The 22,675-nt window shown below is 54.5% G+C and overlaps 12 protein-coding genes across 12 annotated transcripts; 5 read left to right on the top strand and 7 right to left on the bottom strand.

Annotated features, from left to right (window-relative positions):
- Window positions 1–437: 437 nt before the first annotated feature.
- Window positions 438–1,253, bottom strand: N7459_000439 (uncharacterized protein; the record flags this gene model as incomplete). Its single annotated transcript, XM_056939624.1, has 1 exon — window positions 438–1,253. The coding sequence occupies one exon, from the start codon at window positions 1,251–1,253 to the stop codon at window positions 438–440; it is 816 nt and encodes a 271-aa protein (XP_056803904.1).
- A 547-nt stretch (window positions 1,254–1,800) lies between these two features.
- On the top strand, window positions 1,801–2,520 carry N7459_000438 (uncharacterized protein; the record flags this gene model as incomplete). Its single annotated transcript, XM_056939623.1, has 2 exons — window positions 1,801–2,201; window positions 2,277–2,520. 2 exons carry the CDS (start codon window positions 1,801–1,803, stop codon window positions 2,518–2,520), a joined length of 645 nt encoding a protein of 214 aa, XP_056803903.1.
- A 1,709-nt stretch (window positions 2,521–4,229) lies between these two features.
- On the top strand, window positions 4,230–4,430 carry N7459_000437 (uncharacterized protein; the record flags this gene model as incomplete). Its single annotated transcript, XM_056939622.1, has 1 exon — window positions 4,230–4,430. One exon carries the CDS (start codon window positions 4,230–4,232, stop codon window positions 4,428–4,430), a length of 201 nt encoding a protein of 66 aa, XP_056803902.1.
- Window positions 4,431–4,500: 70 nt separating this feature from the next.
- N7459_000436 (uncharacterized protein) lies at window positions 4,501–6,409 on the bottom strand (the record flags this gene model as incomplete). Its single annotated transcript, XM_056939621.1, has 2 exons — window positions 4,501–5,369; window positions 5,455–6,409. 2 exons carry the CDS (start codon window positions 6,407–6,409, stop codon window positions 4,501–4,503), a joined length of 1,824 nt encoding a protein of 607 aa, XP_056803901.1.
- A 751-nt stretch (window positions 6,410–7,160) lies between these two features.
- N7459_000435 (MGMT family protein) lies at window positions 7,161–7,592 on the bottom strand (the record flags this gene model as incomplete). The annotated part of the gene is made up of 1 exon (XM_056939620.1): window positions 7,161–7,592. One exon carries the CDS (start codon window positions 7,590–7,592, stop codon window positions 7,161–7,163), a length of 432 nt encoding a protein of 143 aa, XP_056803900.1.
- Window positions 7,593–8,118: 526 nt separating this feature from the next.
- On the bottom strand, window positions 8,119–9,960 carry N7459_000434 (uncharacterized protein; the record flags this gene model as incomplete). The annotated part of the gene is made up of 4 exons (XM_056939619.1): window positions 8,119–8,430; window positions 8,494–8,820; window positions 8,879–9,507; window positions 9,564–9,960. The coding sequence occupies 4 exons, from the start codon at window positions 9,958–9,960 to the stop codon at window positions 8,119–8,121; spliced, it is 1,665 nt and encodes a 554-aa protein (XP_056803899.1).
- Window positions 9,961–11,297: 1,337 nt separating this feature from the next.
- On the top strand, window positions 11,298–12,395 carry N7459_000433 (alpha/beta hydrolase; the record flags this gene model as incomplete). Its single annotated transcript, XM_056939618.1, has 1 exon — window positions 11,298–12,395. The coding sequence occupies one exon, from the start codon at window positions 11,298–11,300 to the stop codon at window positions 12,393–12,395; it is 1,098 nt and encodes a 365-aa protein (XP_056803898.1).
- A 92-nt stretch (window positions 12,396–12,487) lies between these two features.
- Window positions 12,488–13,264, bottom strand: N7459_000432 (uncharacterized protein; the record flags this gene model as incomplete). The annotated part of the gene is made up of 2 exons (XM_056939617.1): window positions 12,488–12,690; window positions 12,841–13,264. The coding sequence occupies 2 exons, from the start codon at window positions 13,262–13,264 to the stop codon at window positions 12,488–12,490; spliced, it is 627 nt and encodes a 208-aa protein (XP_056803897.1).
- A 1,567-nt stretch (window positions 13,265–14,831) lies between these two features.
- N7459_000431 (dihydrolipoyl dehydrogenase) lies at window positions 14,832–16,635 on the top strand (the record flags this gene model as incomplete). Its single annotated transcript, XM_056939616.1, has 4 exons — window positions 14,832–14,970; window positions 15,063–15,142; window positions 15,232–15,714; window positions 15,796–16,635. 4 exons carry the CDS (start codon window positions 14,832–14,834, stop codon window positions 16,633–16,635), a joined length of 1,542 nt encoding a protein of 513 aa, XP_056803896.1.
- An 816-nt stretch (window positions 16,636–17,451) lies between these two features.
- N7459_000430 (uncharacterized protein) lies at window positions 17,452–18,465 on the top strand (the record flags this gene model as incomplete). Its single annotated transcript, XM_056939615.1, has 4 exons — window positions 17,452–17,602; window positions 17,656–17,762; window positions 17,818–18,108; window positions 18,175–18,465. 4 exons carry the CDS (start codon window positions 17,452–17,454, stop codon window positions 18,463–18,465), a joined length of 840 nt encoding a protein of 279 aa, XP_056803895.1.
- A 632-nt stretch (window positions 18,466–19,097) lies between these two features.
- N7459_000429 (uncharacterized protein) lies at window positions 19,098–19,544 on the bottom strand (the record flags this gene model as incomplete). The annotated part of the gene is made up of 1 exon (XM_056939614.1): window positions 19,098–19,544. One exon carries the CDS (start codon window positions 19,542–19,544, stop codon window positions 19,098–19,100), a length of 447 nt encoding a protein of 148 aa, XP_056803894.1.
- A 213-nt stretch (window positions 19,545–19,757) lies between these two features.
- N7459_000428 (phosphoribomutase PRM15) lies at window positions 19,758–22,427 on the bottom strand (the record flags this gene model as incomplete). Its single annotated transcript, XM_056939613.1, has 11 exons — window positions 19,758–19,896; window positions 20,099–20,237; window positions 20,286–20,959; window positions 21,012–21,301; window positions 21,356–21,536; window positions 21,591–21,600; window positions 21,652–21,670; window positions 21,730–22,049; window positions 22,138–22,216; window positions 22,269–22,294; window positions 22,361–22,427. 11 exons carry the CDS (start codon window positions 22,425–22,427, stop codon window positions 19,758–19,760), a joined length of 1,944 nt encoding a protein of 647 aa, XP_056803893.1.
- Between the last annotated feature and the right edge of the window lie 248 nt (window positions 22,428–22,675).

Raw genomic sequence — 22,675 nt, 5'->3', positions numbered from 1 at the left:
AGGGAGGTGCATCATTCCGGGGTATCGAACTGTGCCCCGATACGGGTACCTGTCGATAACATCGATGCGCAGATAAATGCCCGGGCAAAGGTACCTTCGGTAGCTTCGGCGCACTAAACCGGTCGAGACGAGAGACGACAGCAGTATGATCGCATGAGATATCGGCCGTGGGGCTCAGGATGCACGGCAGAAGAGCGTCAACAAGGCGACCCACCACGGAGCGATTCGCTGTTCCTCCATCGGCCACTCACGTCGATCGGGGCTGTGACGAAGTCGCCTTTGTTGGAGCCGGCTGCATCATAGCGTGGGCGGGTCAGCCCGCTTTTCTTAGCGCCTCACTAACTGCGGGATTTTTTTTCTAGAAGGCCGGGATCAGAGAACGACAGCGCCGAGAAAAAAAAAACAAGGGGCTGTGTGGGTTGGCATCTCACATTATATCATTGGTGTCGATCCGTCCATCCCCAGATTGGGAACTGCGTTGGCTGAGATGGATCTTGGCGATCCACGGTACAACGAGCAGAGGATGCCGATCGAGAGAAGAGGTTTCTGCTCTGGCGTTCGCAACTGATTGTGAGAGATGCGGTGCGCTTCACGTTGCTCGGTTTGGGCAAGCATCCTCGGCACGTAGCACCTCGAGCAGGAGAGTCGAAGACCAAAAAACACTTGACGTTCTGGACACAACGCCACCGCAGCAATGTGAAACGAGGGCCCTCGATGACGCCAAAACCGGCAGGACACCGCATTGAGGGGGCCACGAAGGATTTCCACCAGACGACGCTAGAAGGCTTCCAGAAGCACGCTAGGCAGGCTCCATGACACAGAAACGAGCGAGGATCGGCCGTGTGGTGAGAGCACAGGCGAGTCAGAAGGAAGCCGACGTGGGAGGATCGAGCGCCTGACCGCTCTCGCTCGCTTTCCTTCCCTCCATTCTGATCGCGCAGCTTATCGGGGCCAATCCTGGTGGAGGGCATGGCCCCCCGTCTTCGACACTTGAGCCTTGACCTCTGACGGGCGGCGCCAATCAGCACCAGCTGAACTCGGGTTGTTCGACGGGGCCTGACGCTAGAAGGGACATGGAAGCTTCGTCGCGTCACGCTAACAGAAGTCAGCACTTGGGAGCACTTGGGGAGGGGGAATCCAGACGCTAATGCAGTGTCGAGGATCCGCGAGTTTGCAGAAATTCCCGCAGCCAATGCGGTGATCTCCCCCAATGACGCTGCCAGACTGCCAGCGGCGGGGGGCGCAAGGTGCATCTTGGCCAGTCACCGTGCGTCGCAGATTGAAGCCATCCAGAGGGCTCGGCCTTGGGCCTTCTTGGTATCTTCTGGTGCGAATGCGAGGTTCGGCTCGTGGTTGGCGCCGCTGGGAGCTCTTGCTGCTGCTGCCTTCCCCAGACGTGAGGATCGTCGCGCGACTCGTGGGATGCTTGCATCGTCATGCGCTTCGTTGTACGAGGGTGATGGCTGAGCCATCGCAAGCGAAAGATGAGGGAGAGTGCCGTCAAGGTCACCGAGTCCAGAGGGTGCGTTATCACGCACATCCGCTAGCGACGAGTTGGACCTGCATCTGCCCGCCCCCATCCACCAAGCATCTACTAGCACCAGCTTCAGAAGGATTCGGTCCAGCGTCTCATGATAGTAAGTTCCCTCTTTTAGTGTCCCAGCGATCTTCTCCCGGCCTTCTAGAATCTCTAGCCCCCCTCCCCGTCCCCAATCCTTTTTAACTGAAGTAGATCGCACCTCTCCATCGCATCCATCCAGCCCAGGCACTCTCCCTCCTCTTACTTCTCCACCACACACCATGCAGTCTCCCTTCAGTTACTCAGACTCTTCTTACTCCTCGTCGCCTGGCGGCATGGATTTCTTCTTCTACGGGCCTCAGCCCGTCTATGACAACCTGTGCGACGTGGATCCTGCGAGTCCGTTCGGAGTGCCCGAGGTTGGACCGGAGGTCTTCACCTTCACCAGCTCACCTTATGTCTACTCCCCCGTCAGTACCGAGTTCTCCTTCTACGATGTGCGCCCGATGGCCACCAGCGTGCCCAGTGTGCCCAGCTCCGCCAGCAGCAACTGCGGTAGCTCGTGCGACAGCTCCTGTGGGGGGAGTAGCAGCTGGAACCTCCCTGAGGAGGTTCCCATGCCTAGCTACCCCATCGGCCCTTGCGAGGACTCATGTCCAGACTCGCCGCCGCCTGCTTCCAAGTAAGTCCTTCATTGTGGTGCTTGCCATCGCCTCCCATCTCTCCACGCACGCGCTAACATGCCCGCCCCCAACAGACCGACCAAACCATTCGGGTGTAACGACTGTGGCAAGTCTTTCACGCGTTTCGCAGACCTGAAGCGCCACCAGACCAGTGTGCACTACCCCGTGTTCCGCAATTGCCCCGTTGAGCATTGCTCCCGCAAGGGCAGCAATGGCTTTCCGCGCCAGGATCACTTGGTCGAGCATATGCGCTCCTACCATCATCTGGATGTGCCGAAGCGACGAGCTTTCAAGCGCTCTGCCAAGTACATATCATGAGTGCTTTCGCTGGCACAGCCCATCTTCGCAGTGATCTACAAGTGATCTCTCGCTCTTACGATTTTATGACCGCCCTTGTGATTTCTATCTTTGCTTCTTGAGCTGCGGCGTCAGCATCTTTGATTGTCCCATCGCTGTTGCGATCGGTTTCATCTTTTTCCTCTTTTCCCATTTGGCTTGATCCATCTATAGACCGCCTTTGTGAATTTGGTCCGTCCTGTATAAAAGAAGACCGGGGCTTTTGCTTTTTTTCTTGTATTTTGTTTCTCCCACTTGTTCCTCTTTTCCCCCTCCCAACGATTTGTGTGTCTATGTCATTTCCCACCTTTTCTCTGGATAGACTGCGGGATTTTTTTTTTCTTTTTTTTTACGGATTTGACGGGTTTAGACGGGACTTCCATTCTGGGGCCATCAACTGCACGGTTGGAACGATATGCGACGGAGGCGACGATCACGAACCTTTGCGATTTGGGGAGCGATTATTGGACAAGCACGTCCGAATGGGAACGCTTTTCACGGTGTTTCGTTTTCTTTCTCATCCTACTTGCCTGTACATACGTGGTTGAGGGGGTCTAGCCCCGGCGAAATCGATCCAGCAGAATTGCATGCCGACATCAACTGTCCATCTCTTCCTTCCAACCCACTCGACTTGTCTGACTCGGCGGCCGCAGCGACTCACGAGTCGCAATAAGGCGATCCTCCCCACCGCATGCTTCGAGTCCCGGAACTAAAACCCTGCGACATTCCTTCGAGCATGGGGCACGCAATATACTCTCGGGACCGTGGACGAGTGGCGCACGAGCAGGGAACTGCGCGATGCCCTCATGGACCCAGCGACGTCTCCCTGAGGCCAGCAACGCAAGTTCCGTATGCAGCCTAGCCAGGCCACCCGATGCACGGCGCATCCTGCCAGGAACCAGGAACGGCGCACATCGACACCACACCCGCCATCGACCGCACTAGACCAGAGCCGATGCTGTGACGAGCAACTCGGCATCCCCGCTCAAATGCGCCAATTTCTGCTCTCGTGCACTGGCGGAACGCCCTTGGATCGGCGCTCTTGAATCCTGCCGTGACAGCGCAAGTGGTCCATCCGCCAAGAACCCTAGTTGTATAGCTGCTTGTGGGCTTCGAGGGATCGCGCATCGCATACCGTCCCAAGGCCCGCGTCGATTGCCTCCCCCGTCTCGCTGTGGCCTCGGGCAACAGCCAAGCGAGCCAGGCTGGCCAGCCCCCAAGCGCGTTGTCCCCTTCGGGACTAGAGGCGATCCTTCTGCAATCCATGCAGGAATGGCCTTGGGTATGCGCCTGCAGGAATCGGAAGCAGAGACAGAATCTCTGCAGTTGCTCACGGCTGGGTGCATTGGCGAAGTGGGCGTTGGTGGGTTTGGCGTGAAGATATTTTCCTTGTCTATCAACATCGGGACGCGCTGTTGTATACCGAGCCTAGCAGAGTCCGTCGGAGTCCAGCGCTTCTGCCATCCTTCTTTGTTTCCACTCTTGATTTCTCTCTTTATCTTTTTTTTTTTCTTTTTTTTTTTTTTTTTTTTGAATCTATAGAGCAGTGCCTCTAGTCATGGACCGGGTCTAGCGAATCTTAATCGGCTTTCCGATCACTCCGGAACAAGCAAAAATCATCATGTCGACCGTGTTTGTCCGGCATCTGCAAGATTGACCTCGTGCACTCGTGTATAGCTATAGCCTGCACTATGCATGTAACCACAGTCTCGCCGGATCCCGTCGACCACATCGCATCCTCCACCGCGAGCAATGCACATTGTCTCTCCACTGATACACGCCTGGGCACGCCACGGCATCCAGTCAACTATAGCTCTACTGCTACCCCATCCACGTACCTTGGGTTACACCCCGAGCCCATCGACAGCCCAAACGACAAGCATACTCGATAGGCGATATACACACACATCCGTCTAAGTACAGCCACACACGCCTCGCGCAAAGAAACAAGGTCTATAGCACTCACACCCCCGACCCGTCCTCCATCACCTCGCAGCCCGAACACCACCGCGCCCACGCCGCGCAATTCTCCTCCAAGACATCTGCCGCGCCGCTCCAGTCGCCCGCCAGCAGCGTCCGGATCTCGGCCTCGCGCTCCACGAACTGCAGCGCGAACCCCATCTCCAGGTGCCACCCGATGTGGCAGTGCAGCAGCCATGCGCCGGGGTTGTCCGTGCGGAACGCGAGGGCCAGGTGTCCCGATGCCGGGAGGAGGGCGGTATCGCGCTTGGGCGCGGTGCCGGCGGCGCGGTGCATGTCGCCCTGGGCGGGCTGGTAGCTGCCCGGTCCCTGGGCGAGGAGGTAGAAGTCGTGGCCGTGGAGATGGACCGGGTGCGGCGCGTTGAGGGCGGATTCGATGACGACGAGGACCCAGGTATTTGGATGGGGGACGGGGATTGCGGCGTTCGCGCTGGCGGGGGAGAATAGGGTAGAGGCGTTGGAGGTCAAGCTAGTGTGTAGCTGGTGGAGGGTGGGATTGGTCCAGTTGAGGTGCATAGAGGTGCCGTTTAGTTGCCAGCGGAAGACGGCGTGGGCGGTGGTGGTGACGGTTGCTGGGAGGGTTTCGTTGTAGAAGGGCTCGGCTGGGCTGAGGGTGAGTGGTTGCGAGACGATGGGGACGAGGCGGGAGGCGTCTTCGTCGGTGCAGCTGTTGGTAGAGTTGTGTGCTGTTGTGTTGGGGAGGTAAGTGGTGTCGGCGTGGTCGTAGTATACGATGCCGCGGATGTTGTCTACGTTGGAGTTCTGGGAACATGCGGTTTGCGGTACGGCGCGTAGCCAGAAGGCATCTGCGGTGGTCTGGTTGGCGTCGACGATGACATCGTAGCGCTGCCCTGTAGACGACAGAGTTGGTAGACAGGGTCTCGAGTCAGACAGTGAGGCTTTTGCATGGAGGATGGGGATCAGAACGCGGCCTACCGATTGCAATGTCGATCACATCCGTCGTGTAGGGCTGAACAGGAACGAGATCGGTGGCGATCACCGTCAGCCGGTGATGGTCAATGCTGAACTTGAAATGCGTGTCGCATGCTGCGTTTCCCAGCCGCAGGCGATATGATTTCCCAGGTATCATGGACATGTTGAACCGACGGCCAGTCTGGCTAGTATCTCCATCTGCGCCGAACACATTCATGCCGTGGATGAGGGCGTTGTCGAGCTTCGGGGCTCCGGTAAGCTGGGCACCATCCCAGAGTTCGTCGACCGTGTCGATATCCCAGTCATTCAACATAATCACCCCCTTGTCCTCGTCGTAGTTGGCACTGGCGGGTCCGTGGATGATGATTCCACCGAACACACCCTCCCACGTCTGAAGCCCAATATGCGAATGGTACCAAGTGGTCCCATACTGCGTCGCCCGCCAGCGATATGTCATGCTGTGGCCCGGCGCGAGCGGGCACTGGGTGACCGAAACCACCCCGTCCATGGGATTCGAGTACAGCTGCCGGATGCCGTGGAAGTGCATGCTGGTGCCATTTTGGACCGAATCGCCCAGGTTGTTGTGCAAATGGACGACCACCGTGTCGCCCCAGTTGACTTCCAGCGTCGGGCCTGGGATCGAGCCATTAATGGCCAATACCCAGCGTGACCGTCCATCCGGTGCCAGATAGGCTTGGTCAAGCTCGAGCCAGAATTCACGAGTGACGCCCGTATCCGGTGTGTCTGTGGTATAGTCCGTGTGGATGTCAAACCCGCACCATTCTTTTCGATCCTGGGGGGTGTTGCCCGGACAGGGACCGGCAGACCGTCTTGTCAGCTTCGAAGATGAATTTTCCGAATATAAATCTGGTGGAGACGAGTGCTGATGCTGATCTAAAGGGTTGATTGCACTGCTCGTCACCAACAGGCTGAAGAAGCCAAGAATTATTGGTCTCATGTTGGCATTGGATCGTCACGAGATGTCTTTGGCGATCCGCCATCTCTTAATAGCCTCCAGATTCGCACTATAGCCCGTGGATCGAGTTGTCCGGTGAACGCAAATGAACAATTTCCGACGCATGCAGGAACTACTGGATCAGCAGCGCCAAACCGGTCGAGATCCGAAGGGTCCGTCGACTCGGCCCGATATATTGTATGTATGTATGTACATGTACATGCATAGATCCAGGGGCATGGCGATGTGATGAAGTGCGCATCTCAGGCATGCACTATGAGTGATGGTTTCGAGATCTTTGTACAACATGTACTGTGGAGTTTTCAGGGTAGGACGGTAGAGATGCAGGAGAAAATGCTATGTCTCGCACAGGCAGACCCTTGCGCCAGCTCACTCGATCTGTGAATTGGCCAGGCACTTCACCTGCTCCTGATTTTGATCTCATTTCCGGGTTTCCGGTGGCACTCGTGGTAGCTGGGTCGATTGGCAATCGAGCCAGGGCATTGGTATTCGAGTGGAATCTGACATGCGCAGGTGAAGAGACGCAGGATATGCCGCAACCAAATAGTGCGTCTGATAAGGTCGAGTGTGGCTTGTAAAAAGAAAGAAAGAAGAAAAAAAAAGAAAGAGAAAAAGAAAAGAAAAGAAAGAGAAAAAGAAAAAGAAAAGAAGATCCACGCGAAGCTATTCCAACACCGCAAGCGCCCAAACAAAACATAACCCTAAGCACATAGCACGATAAAAAAACCTCACACTACCGTTTACTTCCCAAGTCCTGAAAGTCCGTAAAACATACCCCCTCAGCCTTCCCCATCGCATCAAACCCAACACCCTCCTCCGCCAACCGCAGCTTCTTCTCATCCCGGAACGATCCATTCCCCAGATGTGAACTGACCCGCCACTCCCCCTTATACCCACCCAACGAGCCGTCTGCCGCCAGCACACGATGGCACGGAACCTCGGGAGCGAAGGGATTCGTGCGCATCGCGTTGCCCACGGCCCGCGCGCTGGAGTGCAGGTACGCCGCCAGCGCGGAGTACGTAGTCCAGCGGCCAGCCGGCACGGAGAGCAGGACGCGGTATACGCGTCGGCGGTAGGGAGTGAGGGTGGGATGGAGCGAGATGCGGCGGAGGCATTTCTGGGTGGGCATTTGGGGCTGGGGGCCAGCGACGGAGGTGGAGGCCATTCTGGCGTTGGGGGCGTGAAGTCGATGTTCTGGATTGAATTTCCAGATGCGGTTTGGAAGCACTGGATGGTTTTGGTGATGTCGTGGACGTCTGCGTTGGTTAGCGCATCGCGGTCCGGTCTGTCTATGGGGATATCGGTCGACGCGTCGGATTCACAACGGACGCGATTTGGGACTTACGGGGGAGAGGTGGATGGTGCGGATAGTATTTATGACAAAGTAGTGTTTGCAGCGATGAAAAATAGATGGGAAACGCTGAAGCATCGCAAGCTTGAAAAAGACCAAGATTGTTGTCAAAGTGGCCAATCACGGCGTCCGCTTCGGCCTACGGATACTTCTGGCACTTCTACATTGACCCCAAAATGGACACTGCATAGTTTTTGGTTGCAAGAGGGTTGAATCCAACATATTGGACATGACTCATATCTCATATGACATAGATTGGAGGTTCTAATTAAAGGCCTGCGTGCTTCTCCGTGTACTCATGTAGACATCGACGTGGAAACACCAGCTCCAGCTCAGCCAATCAAGGGCGATCCACATGCTCGGCGACAGCATCAAGTGAAAGGACCTTCTTCTCCGGGTCGACGACGCTGTCATTGCGGCTGACTGCCTCGACCATGCCCGGGTTCTCGGCCTTCAAGCGAGAAAAGGTCTTCTCCGCATCCCACGTCCACGGCGTCTTGGCCGCAAACAAGAGGTCCATGTCTTCCAGTGTACGCTGGTTACTCTCGGGGTACAGAGCCCACACCATCGGCAGTGTGATCACATTGCTGGCGGCAAACACGTAGAGAGTCTTCTCGCCGATGGCATTGAACATCACCGGGCACAGGAGGGTCTAGTTCCAAGGTGAGTGTCAGCATCGGTATCTCCAGAACTATGAGCTCAGAATATCACTCACCAGCCATCCATTTCCAATACTCCAGCCAACTACACCCCACGCATTACCGCGAGCGCGGACGGCCAGAGGGAAGATCTCGGCGGGATACAACCACGGCACGGTCAGCCAGGTCGCCCCAAAGGTTGAGGTGAAAATGAAGATCATCGACGCAGCTGCCGCGCCATACGAGGATGCCTGGCCAATGTCGCCGTCTGCCTTGGCGTTGATAGCGAGGCGCGAAAACCCACCAGCTAGGAACATGGCGATGCCCTGGACCACTGAGCCCCAGTACAAGGTCCATCGACGGCCAATACGGTCCAGAGTGAAGACGCAAACTAGGGTAGCAAACTGGAACCCATGCTATCAGTAAAGATACTCGGTCTCGGGTCTAAAAGTGGGCGCATACCATGTAGAAAATGTTGTTCAAGCCACTAATCCACTGGCTCTTCATCGAGTCGAATCCGGCAATGCTGAAGATCGTCGGCGCATAGACCGTCACACCGGCAATGCCGACCCATTCCTGCATAATCTGCAGCCAAATCACTAGTTGCACGCGACGTCCAATATGCAAGTCACCCGACCTGTAGTCAAACAGCATGGAGAGATACGAATTGCCATGGACGACAGTCTTTTCCATCTCGGCGATATTCTGGATATCCAAGAACTCTGCCTCGGCCCTCACACGATCCTGGGGACTGCTACCACGCAGGCGCTGTAGAATATACCGGGCCTCCTGATCCCGGCCGACCTTGACCAGCCACCGCGGCGACTCGGGGAAGAACCAGACGGCGCTGAAGAGAATCAGGAGGAAGATGATCTGAAAAGCGATGGGGAATCTCCAACGGAAAGCCGACTGGCCGCCATCGATGAATGACAGGCCAAATTCCAGCCAGTAGGCCAGGACCACACCAAAGATATTCAGTGTGAACTCGATGGCAATGAACTGTCCGCGCGAGGTGTGTTCAGCGGTCTCGGTGGCCCAAACAGGCACGATCGCATTCAGAATCCCCGTTCCGATGCCGTTGATAAAGCGTGCTATGGCGGTCAGGTCATATTCCAGTGCTCATGCAGCTTACGGACCGCACGCTTACCACAAATCATCCAGTTGTGGTTTTGGGCCGAGCACTGCAGGCTCGCGCCCAAAATGGCCCAAGCAGCACCCGCGGCGATGGACTTGATGCGGCCCATGCGATCGCCCAGCCAGCCACCAAACAAGCCACCAAAGAGCGTGCCTAGATAGTAGACGGAGACGATCCCTCCCTGTAGCAGCGAATTGGTGACCACCGGGGTCAACTCGCCGTTCTCTACCTTTGTATAGCCGAACTTCATGAGGTCGATGTAGTCCTTTGCATTGTTGACCCCCGACATCATCCCCTGGTCATAGCCGAAGAAGAGAATCGATAACGCTGCCACGCAGTTGACTGCAACGAGAAGCTGGCGCTTCTCCAGTTTGTGGACAATATTCCACGCCGGGATGATGTCGCTCATGGTGACTGGAAATCGATCGCAGTTCTAATAACCGTGGTCGAGATTCGAATGCGCATAGCCGGTGCGACACAGAATACAATGTAGAAGGCGCAGGCGATGAAATAAATCCACTACCGCAAAGTAGCGAAACGAAGAAGCGCGCAAAAGAGTCGGGACTTGGGTTCCCCACGGAATAAATGCAAGCAGCGCTATTCGCCGCATCAGGACCCTCGCGCCTTTTAAGCATTAGGCCGAGAGTGCCAACGGCGAGAGTCCGAGTTGCGTACGGCAAGGAAAGCCCCCTGCGAGGATCGGCCGAGTCTCCGCCTGCAAATGGTGAGAAATTGTGTCCGATCAGGTTACATCCCGGCGGGACGTGAGAACGATCGCGAGGCCGGGGCTCCAGATTTCCCCACCACGAGCAGACGATCGGGGTCAGGATGTCGAATCCGGCATGGCGAGAGCACCGCGGAGGCGCTCCGTCTGGGGCTTTTAGCCGGCTTGGGCTGAGATCGGCAGTCCGAGATGCGGAGTGGTCATTTGGCTGGGGTGTGGCGTTTGTTGAAGCGAGAGAGAGCGGGATTGAAGGTGGTTCTCCAGCATAGCAAATGGTGGTGTGGCAGAGAGGCAAGGAGATAGAAGACGGAATGAAGGCGAAGATGGATTCCCCAGACGGGGAACTCCAGCTACTGGACGACCTCGACAAGCCACAGTCGGTCGGGCAATACGCGACATTGCCATGGGATTTCTCATGAGAATGGAATGAAGACATAGTTTTATTGCTGAATTCTTATCCATTCCAGCCTATCACCGTTCCTGACTCTATAACCTTGAAGTCCGCAGGTCGGACGTTCGCCGACTGCAAATGCACCTACGCTTCAACTCCGATTCCTTCACACGCATCTCTCGACGCAATCTCGTTGTACTTAGATGCAGTTTTTGATCAACTTTATCAACTTTTACAGCCTTCGAAGAGTATTTGGGAGTGTGCAAGAATCACCACGATATGTTGGGTGCCTTTCTCATTTCCAGCCAAGAACATCATGTTGATGTCATGGTTGAAAGCTCACATCCAACCAACGAGAGCATTCACGTCGAGCGACCGGGGAACAGCCACGCATCCTCTGCCCCTTAGTGCAGGGCTGAATACATTCTGAGAGCAGGATCGGTGGGCCTTTATAGACCGATCGATTGATGTCATACAGCAGGACTAACTACTGTGTTAATGTGCTTGGAAGCCATCATTTCGGAAAGCGAGTGCTCGCTCTCATCAATAACAATTGCTTCATCTCTTCTGGCCACCCTCCTGCTATTCTCTGGATCGTTGCCACCACTGTCAGCTGAAAACGACACCACTCATGCCCTCCGACACTTCGCTTCTTCATTTCCCCGTTCTCGCCGCCACCTACCTCCATGCTCGTCGTCGTCAGGCACCAGACTGGACCTATCGACAGGCATCGACAAATGCTCTAATGAAGATTGGCCTACATAAATTCGCCGCCCATCACGTCAGACCGAGTCTGTCCTTGAGACCATGGCGCGAGGGCAAGCGATTTGTACTGATCGAGCCCGCGGACTCAGAAGTCTACACCGGCATGGCAGTCGACGACGAGATCCAGCCTGAGACTATCGGGGGTACCTGGTACCCGAAACTCTTCACTCCCGACACAACCATCCCCGACAATCAGCATGTCGTACTCCATCTGCACGGCGGATCCTTCATCCTGGGCGACGGTCGAACGGCGTCGTGTGGCTTCCTTGCGAAGACCTTCCTCCGGCATACACCTGCGCATTCTGTCTTCTGTCCCCAGTATCGATTGGCTAGTAGCCCGGAGGGTCGTTTCCCAGCACAGCTCCAAGATACCATCTCGGCATATGCTTACCTGGTCCACTCACTGCGGATCCCAGCATCACGTATCATTCTGAGCGGAGACAGCTCCGGAGGCAACCTCGTGTTGGGTCTTTTGCGTTATATACTGGATTATGACGATCTGACCATTCTGCCTGTGCCCAAGTGCAACTGGGTCTGGTCGCCTTGGAACAATATGCCTGGGTCCATGGACACTGCCACATGGAACAGTAACCCCAACTACAAGACTGAATGTATCCCCGCCTCGTTCCCGGCCTGGGGTGCAAAGAACGTCCTGGGGAACTTGGAGATTACGGAGGAGGTGGAAAAATATGTCACCCCAATTCGATATCCCTTCCCACTGCCATCGCCGATTTTAATCGTTGCCGGTGGTGGAGAGGTATTGTGCCAGGAGCACCGAGATCTTGCCGAGGTCTTCCGGAATGTACCTCAGAACGAATCCGCCGTTGAAATCTTCGTGGAAGATCAAGTCCCTCATGACATTCTCATGATTGCATGGATTATGGGCTTTCGCAAAGAGGCACGCCACTGCGCTGAGGTCGCTGGGGAGTTTGTCAAGCGGCTACCGAAAGCGCCCGAGGCCTAGTTGATGCTGCTTGGAGTTCAAGTCATCTCATCTATATTCCTTGTCTGGAGTGATATCTCAGGCTGCATACAATCGTCCCATTTATTATACCTTTACTTCCCGTGCACGAACAGTCGCTTCTCCAGCGGCTCAAAGGTCTTCTCCCGCGGCACCCCGGCTGGCTTGCCAAAGACTAGCTGAGCCTTCAAGCTCCATTCCGTGGGAACTTTCCATTGCTCTGCGATGCGCGCATCCAGCATCGGGTTATAGTGTTGCAGGCTACAGCCCAATCCCTCAGCTTCCAAGAGTGTCCATGCTAGAAACCATAGTGTCAGTATCGATCTCTCCCGCGGTCTTTTTGAGATGTTACATACCAGCAAGTTGATGCATTCCGCTGGAGTGATTCGACCCTAATTTCACATGAGTACTGGCTCTGCACTAGGAGACAATGCTTTGAAGCTCATACAGTCGGGAAACTTCTCTTTCAACATAGGCCATTTCTCGCCGATCGCCTTGAACGGCGCGGGATCCTCATAGAACAAGACCTGGGAGAATGTTAGCTCGCGCCCATGAACTTCGGAAATCGAGTGACTGACAGTTCCATAGCCAGCCCGGAAACCAGCAATGCGCGGCTTATAGAGGTTTTCGAACTGCTCGGGGGGGACGGAGGCGCTGGCAACCTCTCGAGCGATATCCCACAACTTCTCATGTTCTTCTTTCAGCAAGACCACGAGGCGAGCAGCTTGCGTGTTGAACGCGCTCGGGGTGTGCAGAGTTACTTCGGAGAGAAGCTCTTCGATGCGCTCATCGGAGATGGGCGATTCGTTTGTCACGGCGTGGATGGATCGGCGGGCCTTGAGTCCGTCGACAATGGAGGATGTGAGAGACATTTCGAACGATAGGCGGGATATCAAGTGATTCTCACGAAGAAATAGCAAAGTTGGCTTTCTATGGGATCCTATGTTGACATCGGGATGCAAGATGGTTTATATGCTGGTTCGGGATGCCGGGGACGGAGCACCGACACAGCGACGCCAACGCAGAAACGGAGGCCTAGCGAGGCTGGCACGACTTGGCCCCCATGGCTACCTAGGTGGAATACGAGCGAACGAGTCATTCCGCAGAAATCGCACCTTGATCTCGGGGCCCGGCGAACTCACCCGCCGATCGACGCGAGAGGAAAATATACATCTGTCGTTCCTGGACCGAATCGCGCTGAAGCGGAATTCCGGGCCAATTGATCCCACCGTTGTTATCGTGGCCACGGCTGTGCAGTAAGCAGAAGATGGTGATCAAGTGTAGGTACTCTCTGCCTATGGATCTCATCCGCAATCGCGTAGTTGTCAGACCCTGTTATCCACATCAGGACAAGCGACTTGTCAACAGGGTTGTCTGGAATTAATCTGATGCCCTTCAACCGAGAGGCTACTCGCTGGAGTACAACAGACTCGTTATTGGTCTCGCAATGATAACCTTATAATACCTGTTCGTAAGTGCTTCTTTCTACATCCATAGCACTGTGCCTCGGGCCTGAGTTTTATAGGCTCCGTTGCCAAATTTCATGCTATCTTGCGCGACACATATCCTTTACCGTTGTGCTTTCTCCTGGATAGTGGCAGTCATTGCTACATGGATGGAATTACCTCGTTGTCAAGCTTTGCCTCAATCTAGATCAAGAGGGAAGATGCAGAGCTGGTCTTCTCGTAGACCATCAGATCTTCAGATCTCGCGAGAGAGTGGTAGTGATAATGTGAAGCTCAGGGTCATACTCGAGCTCCATAAGACCGTGTTTAATCAAACACAAGCTGTAGTATGGAATAGTCTGAGGATGATGGATATTGTTGTATAGTTCATGGGTGGCCACCTTGGAATCCGCTCCAGGCGGCGGATCCGTGTATAACCGTGAGGGGTCGGAGACAGTAGGAAACCTGGCCCAAGCGAGTCCAAGTCCTCGGATATTGCCTATAGACCCGGGGATCTTTGTGTCGACTAACGCAAAACAGCACTAGGAGCCCAGCTCGTTCCGGGGTAATGACTCTGGGTGGAGGGCGGAAAAGGTGTCCACGCTTCCCGCGCGTCATCGGGCTGTATAGAAGAGACCCCAGGCGTGCAGTCCACGGCGTAGAGTCCTCCGATTTTTCCCAGCACGCAGACCAACTGGCTTACCCCCAGCCACACTCCAATCGACTCCCACTCACTCGCCAGCAACCGCCGTGCACGTCGGCATTGTCCTCCGGCACAGCGTCGTCTTCCAAGGTTCCCGAGTCCCGACGATCCGCCCGGCTTACATAACGGCGACGGCGAATCTCAAAATACCGCAAAAGCTCAGATCCTCTCTTCTCCCGTACCTTGAAACCACCTCCCCCATTGCCGCACCTATCTCCCTCCCTCCAAGCCCGTTTCTTGGAGGATTGATTCGTTACTGTTCTTCCTGATTTCTGTCTTCTTCCTCTCGCCATGTTCCGCGCCGTCCTGCCCCGTGCTACGCCGCGGGCGAGCCTCCGCGCTTGCGGTCCCAAGGCTGTCCCTGCCAACCTGATCGCTCCCCCCATGTTCTTCATTGGCCGCTCAAGACGGGGCTACGCTTCTGAGGCTGGTGAGTTCTTGCTTCTTCTGCCTAGGATGGCCGGAGGGGTTCCCCACGCTTTCCGGATGCGATTGCTGATTTCCAACCCGCTGGGCATATAGGCGACCATGATCTGGTCATCATCGGTGGTGGTGTCGCCGGCTACGTTGCCGCCATCAAGGCTGGCCAGGAGGGTCTGAAGGTGCGATTTCCCCAAACTCCCGGCGTTTCCGATTCGGGGTGTGCCCGGTGAACCGGATCGGAGCAACCACTAACTGAACACTGTGGCAGACCGCATGTATCGAGAAGCGCGGTGCCCTCGGCGGTACCTGCTTGAACGTCGGCTGTATTCCTTCAAAGTCTCTGCTCAACAACTCGCACCTCTACCATCAGATCCTCCACGACACCAAGAAGCGCGGTATCGAGGTCGGCGATGTGAAACTGAACCTGAACCAAATGATGAAGGCCAAGGACCAGTCTGTTGAGGGTCTCACCAAGGGTGTTGAGTTCCTGCTGAAGAAGAATGGCGTGGACTACATCAAGGGCTCCGGTTCTTTCGTTGACGCGAACACCGTCAAGGTCGACCTGCTGGACGGTGGGGAGCAGACTGTGCGCGGCAAGAACATCCTGATTGCTACCGGCTCCGAGTCTACTCCTTTCCCCGGTCTGAACATCGACGAGAAGCGCATCATTACCAGCACTGGCGCTCTTGCCCTCGAGGAGGTCCCCAAGAAGATGGTCGTTATCGGTGGTGGTATCATTGGTCTGGAGATGGTAGGATTGCCTTCCCCGCACTGACCTACCGGCGTGGAATGCGTATTTCAGATCTAACATTCTTTTTTTTCTCCCTATTAGGCTTCCGTTTGGTCGCGCCTCGGCGCCGAGGTGACCGTTGTTGAGTTCCTTGGCCAGATTGGCGGCCCCGGTATGGACGCTGAGATCGCCAAGCAGGCCCAGAAGATCCTGGGCAAGCAAGGTATCAAGTTCAAGACTGGCACCAAGGTCACCCAGGGTGACGACAGCGGTGCCTCTATCAAGCTCAATGTGGAGGCTGCCAAGGGTGGAAAGGAGGACACCCTTGATGCGGACGTTGTCCTCGTCGCCATCGGCCGCCGGCCGTACACCGACGGCCTGGGTCTGGAGAACGTTGGTATTGACAAGGATGAGCGCGGCCGCCTGGTCATCGACCAGGAGTACCGCACCAAGCTGCCTCACGTCCGTGTGGTCGGTGACGTGACCTTTGGCCCCATGCTGGCCCACAAGGCCGAAGAGGAGGCCGTCGCTGCTATTGAGTACATCAAGAAGGGCCACGGTCACGTCAACTACGCCGCCATCCCCAGCGTCATGTACACCCACCCCGAGGTTGCCTGGGTTGGCCAGAACGAGGCCGAGGTCAAGGCCTCCGGCGTCAAGTACAACGTCGGCACCTTCCCCTTCAGCGCCAACTCGCGCGCCAAGACCAACCTCGACACCGAGGGTGTGGTCAAGTTCATCTCCGATGCTGAGACCGACCGCATTCTTGGTGTCCACATCATCGGCCCCGGCGCCGGCGAGATGATCGCCGAGGCCACCCTCGCCGTCGAATACGGCGCCTCCAGCGAGGACGTTGCCCGGACGTGCCACGCTCACCCTACCCTCTCCGAGGCCTTCAAGGAGGCTGCCATGGCCACTTACTCCAAGCCCATCCACTTCTAGACTTGACGCTGTCGCGATTCCGATATCCTCACCCCCCATGTACTACTTTTTGGATTTTTAGTCTAGCTCCGCTAGCAAACTACATGTAGCATTTCATGTAATCATTTCCTTCCTATTTGTTCTTTGTATTTCGAATAGTCTTGACTCATTGGATATTGCCTTGGCCATAAGGATACAGAATATGCCCAGGTAAAGACTCGCTTGATATGATCCATGAATTAGGTATATACGGCGCCAGGAATTTTTGGCAGTCAAGGAATTGTTCTACGCCCTCTTCGATCGCTACTTTTCGCCGTCTACAACCCGTGTAGCTACACGCGTACTAGATGCCTGTTGTCTTCCCGAATGCATAATCAAAGTGGGCGTCGAACACGTCGAGAGCGTTAGTATACAAACTAGATAGAAATATTTGCAACGGCTGTATAGTTTATAGGCCAAGTATCATTTGCGCTCATCACCCTCTTCGCAGATATTCACTAGCTCATAGTTGGAATGTTGGATTGACATGTAGCTGACGGGTGTGATGCGTCATAGAGGTCCTTCCATCTACCAGTTACCTTCCCGACAATCATCCAATCCCCCTTTTCGTGTATTTATTTCTTCTTGCGTGTCTATTCTGCCAGGATGGCGACACGCGTGCTTCAAGAACCACGCGACCCAGCCGGCAACGTTCGGGTTTATGACAACAATGGAACCATACTGGCAGGTAACTCAGAATTGCTGTTCAAGTAAACCAGAGAAATCGACCATTAATGTCGTATCGGCGCAGCTCTTCATGTCAACTCGGATGTGAAAAAAAGGTACTTTACTTACAAAATGCTTTATCGCTACTGTGCCATGATCATCCTTCACAGCGGTAGAGCATGGTCAATGTTTGATCTCCATGACAATGGAGCCCATGGAACTGCGCTCGGTGCGTGCGATGAGACCCTCGTTGAACCGGGCAATTATATCATCCTGGATCAAGGTAGCCATGCCTCACCCACGGCCCATGAACGCTAGCCTTTCTTAATTCCATAGGAGGGCAACCGATCACCATCGAGCTCACCACGGAGAATCCCCCGCGACGTGTCTGCACTCAAGACTACCACACTCGATCCGAATGGCAAAGCGAAAGAGACCAGCTGGTAAGTTGACTTGGACCGCGAATAGTATCTGTGACATGACTCAACGTCTCTCTAGCAGCGACACTTCCGGAACAGTCTTCGCGCTAGAGACGGCCAGTGTGCAATCACTGGCCCTTCTATCATCATGAGTCGAGACGAACCATTTACCGCGATGGACGCCGTGCATATCTTCCCCACGAGCTTGATCCAGGAGTGGAATCAAACCGGATATCGCGACTGGATTACTGATACTTCCCCCGCGAGCAGCATCGGGGAAAGTCGTCTCTGCTCCCCTCAGAACGGCCTGCTTCTCAGTAGGACCATGCATGGATATTTCGTCCACTTTAAATTGGGAGTCGACCCTGATGTACGACATCTCCAGAATGAATACATCGTTTCCCCCGTTCTTCGCCGATGCTAATGCTTCGCACAGGCGGACTATAAAATCATCATCTTTGAGGGAGATAATGCAGGGCTCGGAGGAACGCGCTTGAAGGACTCTGCCAGATATGGAACCAGCCCGGACAACCGAGTCAGTGCACAGGCCCTTCGCTGGCATCTGAAGATGTGCGTTTATAATGTCTTCAGGGCCAACAGTGAGTCTGGCACTGTGTGGGAAGAGGACCTCGGCAGCGATGATATGGGCGAAATCCTCGAGCAGCCAGATGCTGCTGACAGGATGGAGGTAGAGCTATCCACTCGTCTAGGTGCACAGATGGCTTAGATACTAGGATAGTTGGGACAACCAATGTGATAACACTGTGGCCGTAGAGCCCTACTAGGGTGTCTACATATATAGGCACCTGAGTAGAGACTGTTACAAGTAGGAGTATCTCCAAGTTGGCTCAGACTAATAGGAAATCTCAGGAGAAGGGGATGGGAGCAGAAATTACAGCTTAAAGCTTAAATTCTACTCAAAGAGCCAAGAAGGATTCTCCTAGGCTTTCACTTCAACTGCTATAGTAAGCTCTCCCTGATTTCATTCCTGGCATACGTCCTCTGGTATTTCAAGCTTCATTTTAGCACAAAAGGAAGCCGACTCTACTACATGTCCGGATCGATAGCGATTGACCGGAATCTGCCCAGCAAGGTAACTAGGAATCAATGTTATGAAAATGCAATTCCATCTTCCTGGTGCCATGCAGTCATGAGTACTAATCAGATAGAGTCAACCTTAGAATACCCTGAAGTCCCAAGCACCAGCCAACTACCCTCGAGTATACTTCGCGTTGCATCTGTGTCCCATAATGACTGCGGGCAAGGGCGGTCCCAGAGGCCAGCTGGAGATGCTCCTCTTCTTCGCCTTATGCACGGGACAGGAGTACGCATCCTGGTGTTCTCCCGGTGTTTCTGTGTTCAGTTGTGGGGATGGTGAGTGACGAGAGCAAGGGTAAGGGTCATGGTGAATTGACGGTGGATGGGTGTGAACAGGATCGCATTTCCGACAGGCGTTGTGTGCATGGTTGTGGCCATGGGCTGTGGCATGTCCCAATTTGTGTTCAGTAGCAGGGGCGACTCGATTGGAGGATACCAGGGGGCTCTGGTGGCAATGACAGTACCGGTGCTCCGGGGCATATGGGTGATTTCCGTGGTGAGTAGATTCGAAGCCGTGGTCGCCCGCATGAGCAGTCTGGCGTGGTCTGTCATCCTCCCCTGATTTCGCGTGATGGTGTCGTTGGTGGTGCTTTTCATGCTGGCAGCTATGGTGATGTCCCGCGAGTCTGCTCTCTGTCCGGGCTGGGGAATGGGTGCAGGTGCAGTCACTCGCGCAGCTGATAGCCGCGTGTCGACGGCAATAGGCATGCTGGTCGTTGCTTTGAGGACTCGGGCTCAGATAGCCTTCGCCCTGGGGGCTTTCGTAGTGATAGACTGCGTAGTACATGGTGGATGAAGCTGGAGTGGGAATATCAAGTCGTAAAAACCGGGATTAGCCTTGCAATATATATGTGCCCTGTGGACTTAATGATCTGGGATAGCGTCAGTCGATCTGGTGACACCGAGATTCAGTTCAGTTGATCATCGAATTCGAGAGACCTCCTGATACAGCCTGCTTGTGCGACTGAGGATGCACTTTGTTCGTTTGCCCTTGAGCTGGCCGTCCAAAGGACGAATCCTAGCACAGACGACAGTCTGGTCGTTGTTGCTCGGCGGGGACCTGCAGGCCTTGAGTTACACTGAATGAATGTATGTTTGAGACATATCCCCTGCAAGCCTAGTCTACTTGAGAAAATCATGGATAGCTGCTTGGTCTTTCATGCAGCTTACTGAAAGGGAATAGAAAGAGGTTTCTGATAGTCTCATTCTCGCCCGGGCTTTGTCTCAGCAGGCATCCTTTTTACTTCACGTTCAAGACATACCCCGACGAAGTCGACAGCTGATCACTGTGGGTCATGGAAGGCGTGTAGCGCTGAACCCACTCTTTCAAAATCGTGAGGAAAGTGTCGCAGACGGCCTTGACAGCTTCATCTTGAGAGGCTCCACAACTCTCGATGTAGACTATGGCTTATGTTAGTAAGTGTTTGGCATGTTCCGCATGAAACTCACATTTGACTTTCGGCTCTGTTCCTGAGCCCCGGAAAGTGAACCGCACTCCTCCTTCTAGCCACAGTGTGAGCATCTGGCTAGTTGGGTCCTCGGGTAGATCAGGTTTGTGGTCGGGAGACGCCGAGTCATAACCCTTTGTCAAGTCCCTCCACCGAAGGATTCTGAATGCGCCAAATTTCCTGTCCGAGAGGAAAGTGCCACTTCTGATTCCACGGAACAGCTCAAGTGTGAGTTGGGGATTTGGAGTTCTGAAGTAATTGTTTAAGGTCTCGTGGTGTCCATGTTCCGTGAAGAGTTGCTGGAGTTTGGCGGAGACGGTTAAGCCATGGGCCCTCCATTTAGCTGCTGTGACGAGGAAGACGGCAGCTGCCGTGATGCCATCCTTGTCATAACAGACAGAAGGGAACATGTAACCCAGTGCTTCCTCATAGGCAAAGGGTACCTTTTTCCCGGTCTTTTCGAGTTCCCGAGCAACATTCCCCATCCATTTAAAGCCCGTTAAGGTCTCCTGAAATTGGATGCCCTTGGAATTGGCCATCTTTTCAAGCATACCACTTGATACGGTCGTGGTCAGGACCGTAGTATTCGATAAATCGCGAGCATCCAAAGACTCCATGACATGGGATGCTAATAGAACCCCAACATGGTTGCCCGTCAACAAGAACCACTTGCCACTTTGGAAAGTTAGTTGCGAACCACATAGAAGGATGGACACCAAGTGCTTACTCAACTTTCTCCGCCACTGCGAATCGATCGGCATCCGGGTCGTTGGCAATAATCAGGTCTCTTCCCTCTTGATCGGCAGTCTGCATTGCAAGATCAAGAGCTCCCGCCTCTTCCGGATTGGGAAACTTGACCGTGGGGAACTCAGGATCGGGCGTTGTTTGAAGAGGAACAGACACGAAATTCTGCACGCCGAGAGGATTGCATACTTGCGGAAGCACAAGGCCTCCAACACCATGAAGTGGTGTGTAAACAAACGGGGTCAACGGCTGACTGTCAGATACAGTCGATTCCTAGTTCAATTGTTAGCGGTAGTGGTACCTTTTGGGCAGCACTGAATGATTCACAGCATATTCCAGAACTTGGGCCTTGTAGGGAGAGAGAAGCTTCTGATAGGCATTTTCATGCAGATACTGGCTCGGCTGCAATTCTTCCCAAGCATTTGGCCATGGCTCCAAATTCTCGAGAATAGATTGGGCTATCTCCCCATCTTCAGGTCGGTTGATTTGGGCACCATTGCTTGAGTAGCTGAGTAGTCCATGGAGTCAGCATGTGCAGATCAACCAACACTGTGAGGCTTACACCTTGTATCCTTGATCACCATTAGTAAATTAGGTCTCGATACAACGAAGGGGTGACATACCATTATCCTGGGGCGGATTCTTAAGGTGTCTGTTAGCATAATCACTGTCTCGAGTATGGGGCTAAAGTTTCAGCATACATGGCTCGCAGTGACCATCACACCCCCTGCAGCATTGAAATAGTTGATACCGAATGGAACCGTTGGTGTCGGTGAGCACTCAGCAAAGAACCACACGGGGATCTGGAGTGCGATGAAAGCGTTGGCGGCAAGCTCGGCGAATCTACGAGAATTATGGCGGGCATCGTGTCCAATGACGACACCCCTCGAAGCGATGCCGGGACGCTTCTCTCGGATAAACTTGGCCAGGCCCTGTGAAGCTTGGATCACGGTCAACGAATTCATGCCCGAGAATCCTGCTGCCATGCGGCCACGGAGGCCAGCCGTGCCAAACTCGATGCCTATTTCTTCGTCAGATTCATGCTTCCATCCCACCGGTTCTCTATTTCCGCGCGAGCTCTGGGGTTCTATATCCGAACATTCACATACGAGTTCGTAGGCGCAGCTCTAGCTCCTCAGTCGCACCTCCATCCCGCAGCTGTTCTATTTCCGCACGAGTGCCGAGATCCTATATCCGAGCCGGTCAGATCAGGCAACAGGCGGGACTGCGAAGGATTTACCTGGTCCCACTGGAGCCATGTCTGGACTAAGGACGACAGCGATTCCTGGGAGGGTTAGAATGCATTCGAGCACATTTGGGGGATCGAATCACCTTGGCAGCCATCATGCCACAATGCCACGATGCCAGGGTAGGTGAGAGTCGAGCAGGCGGAGTACATTGATAGGACGAAGTTGATCCTCGGGCCAATCAGTCCCGCCGACTTTCTGTGACCCGCGCGGCCTGTTGATCCACCTTCCCCTGCGACACCGACGTTTCGGCCCTTTAAACTCCAACCTTCTCGCCATTTCGCTTGCGGTGCCTGGGTCTTTCGTTGACGCTTTGTGCTGCTTTCGCTCGAAACAATGTTACTGTGAATTGCGACTCACATCTGCAGCTCTCAAACGACCTCATCCCTCTCGCCGCATC

This window comes from Penicillium hispanicum (assembly GCF_028827665.1).
Source record: "Penicillium hispanicum strain IBT 35686 chromosome Unknown utg000001l_segment0_segment0, whole genome shotgun sequence".
Classification (NCBI taxonomy): domain Eukaryota; kingdom Fungi; phylum Ascomycota; class Eurotiomycetes; order Eurotiales; family Aspergillaceae; genus Penicillium; species Penicillium hispanicum.
This window is presented reverse-complemented; position numbering and strand designations above follow the sequence as displayed.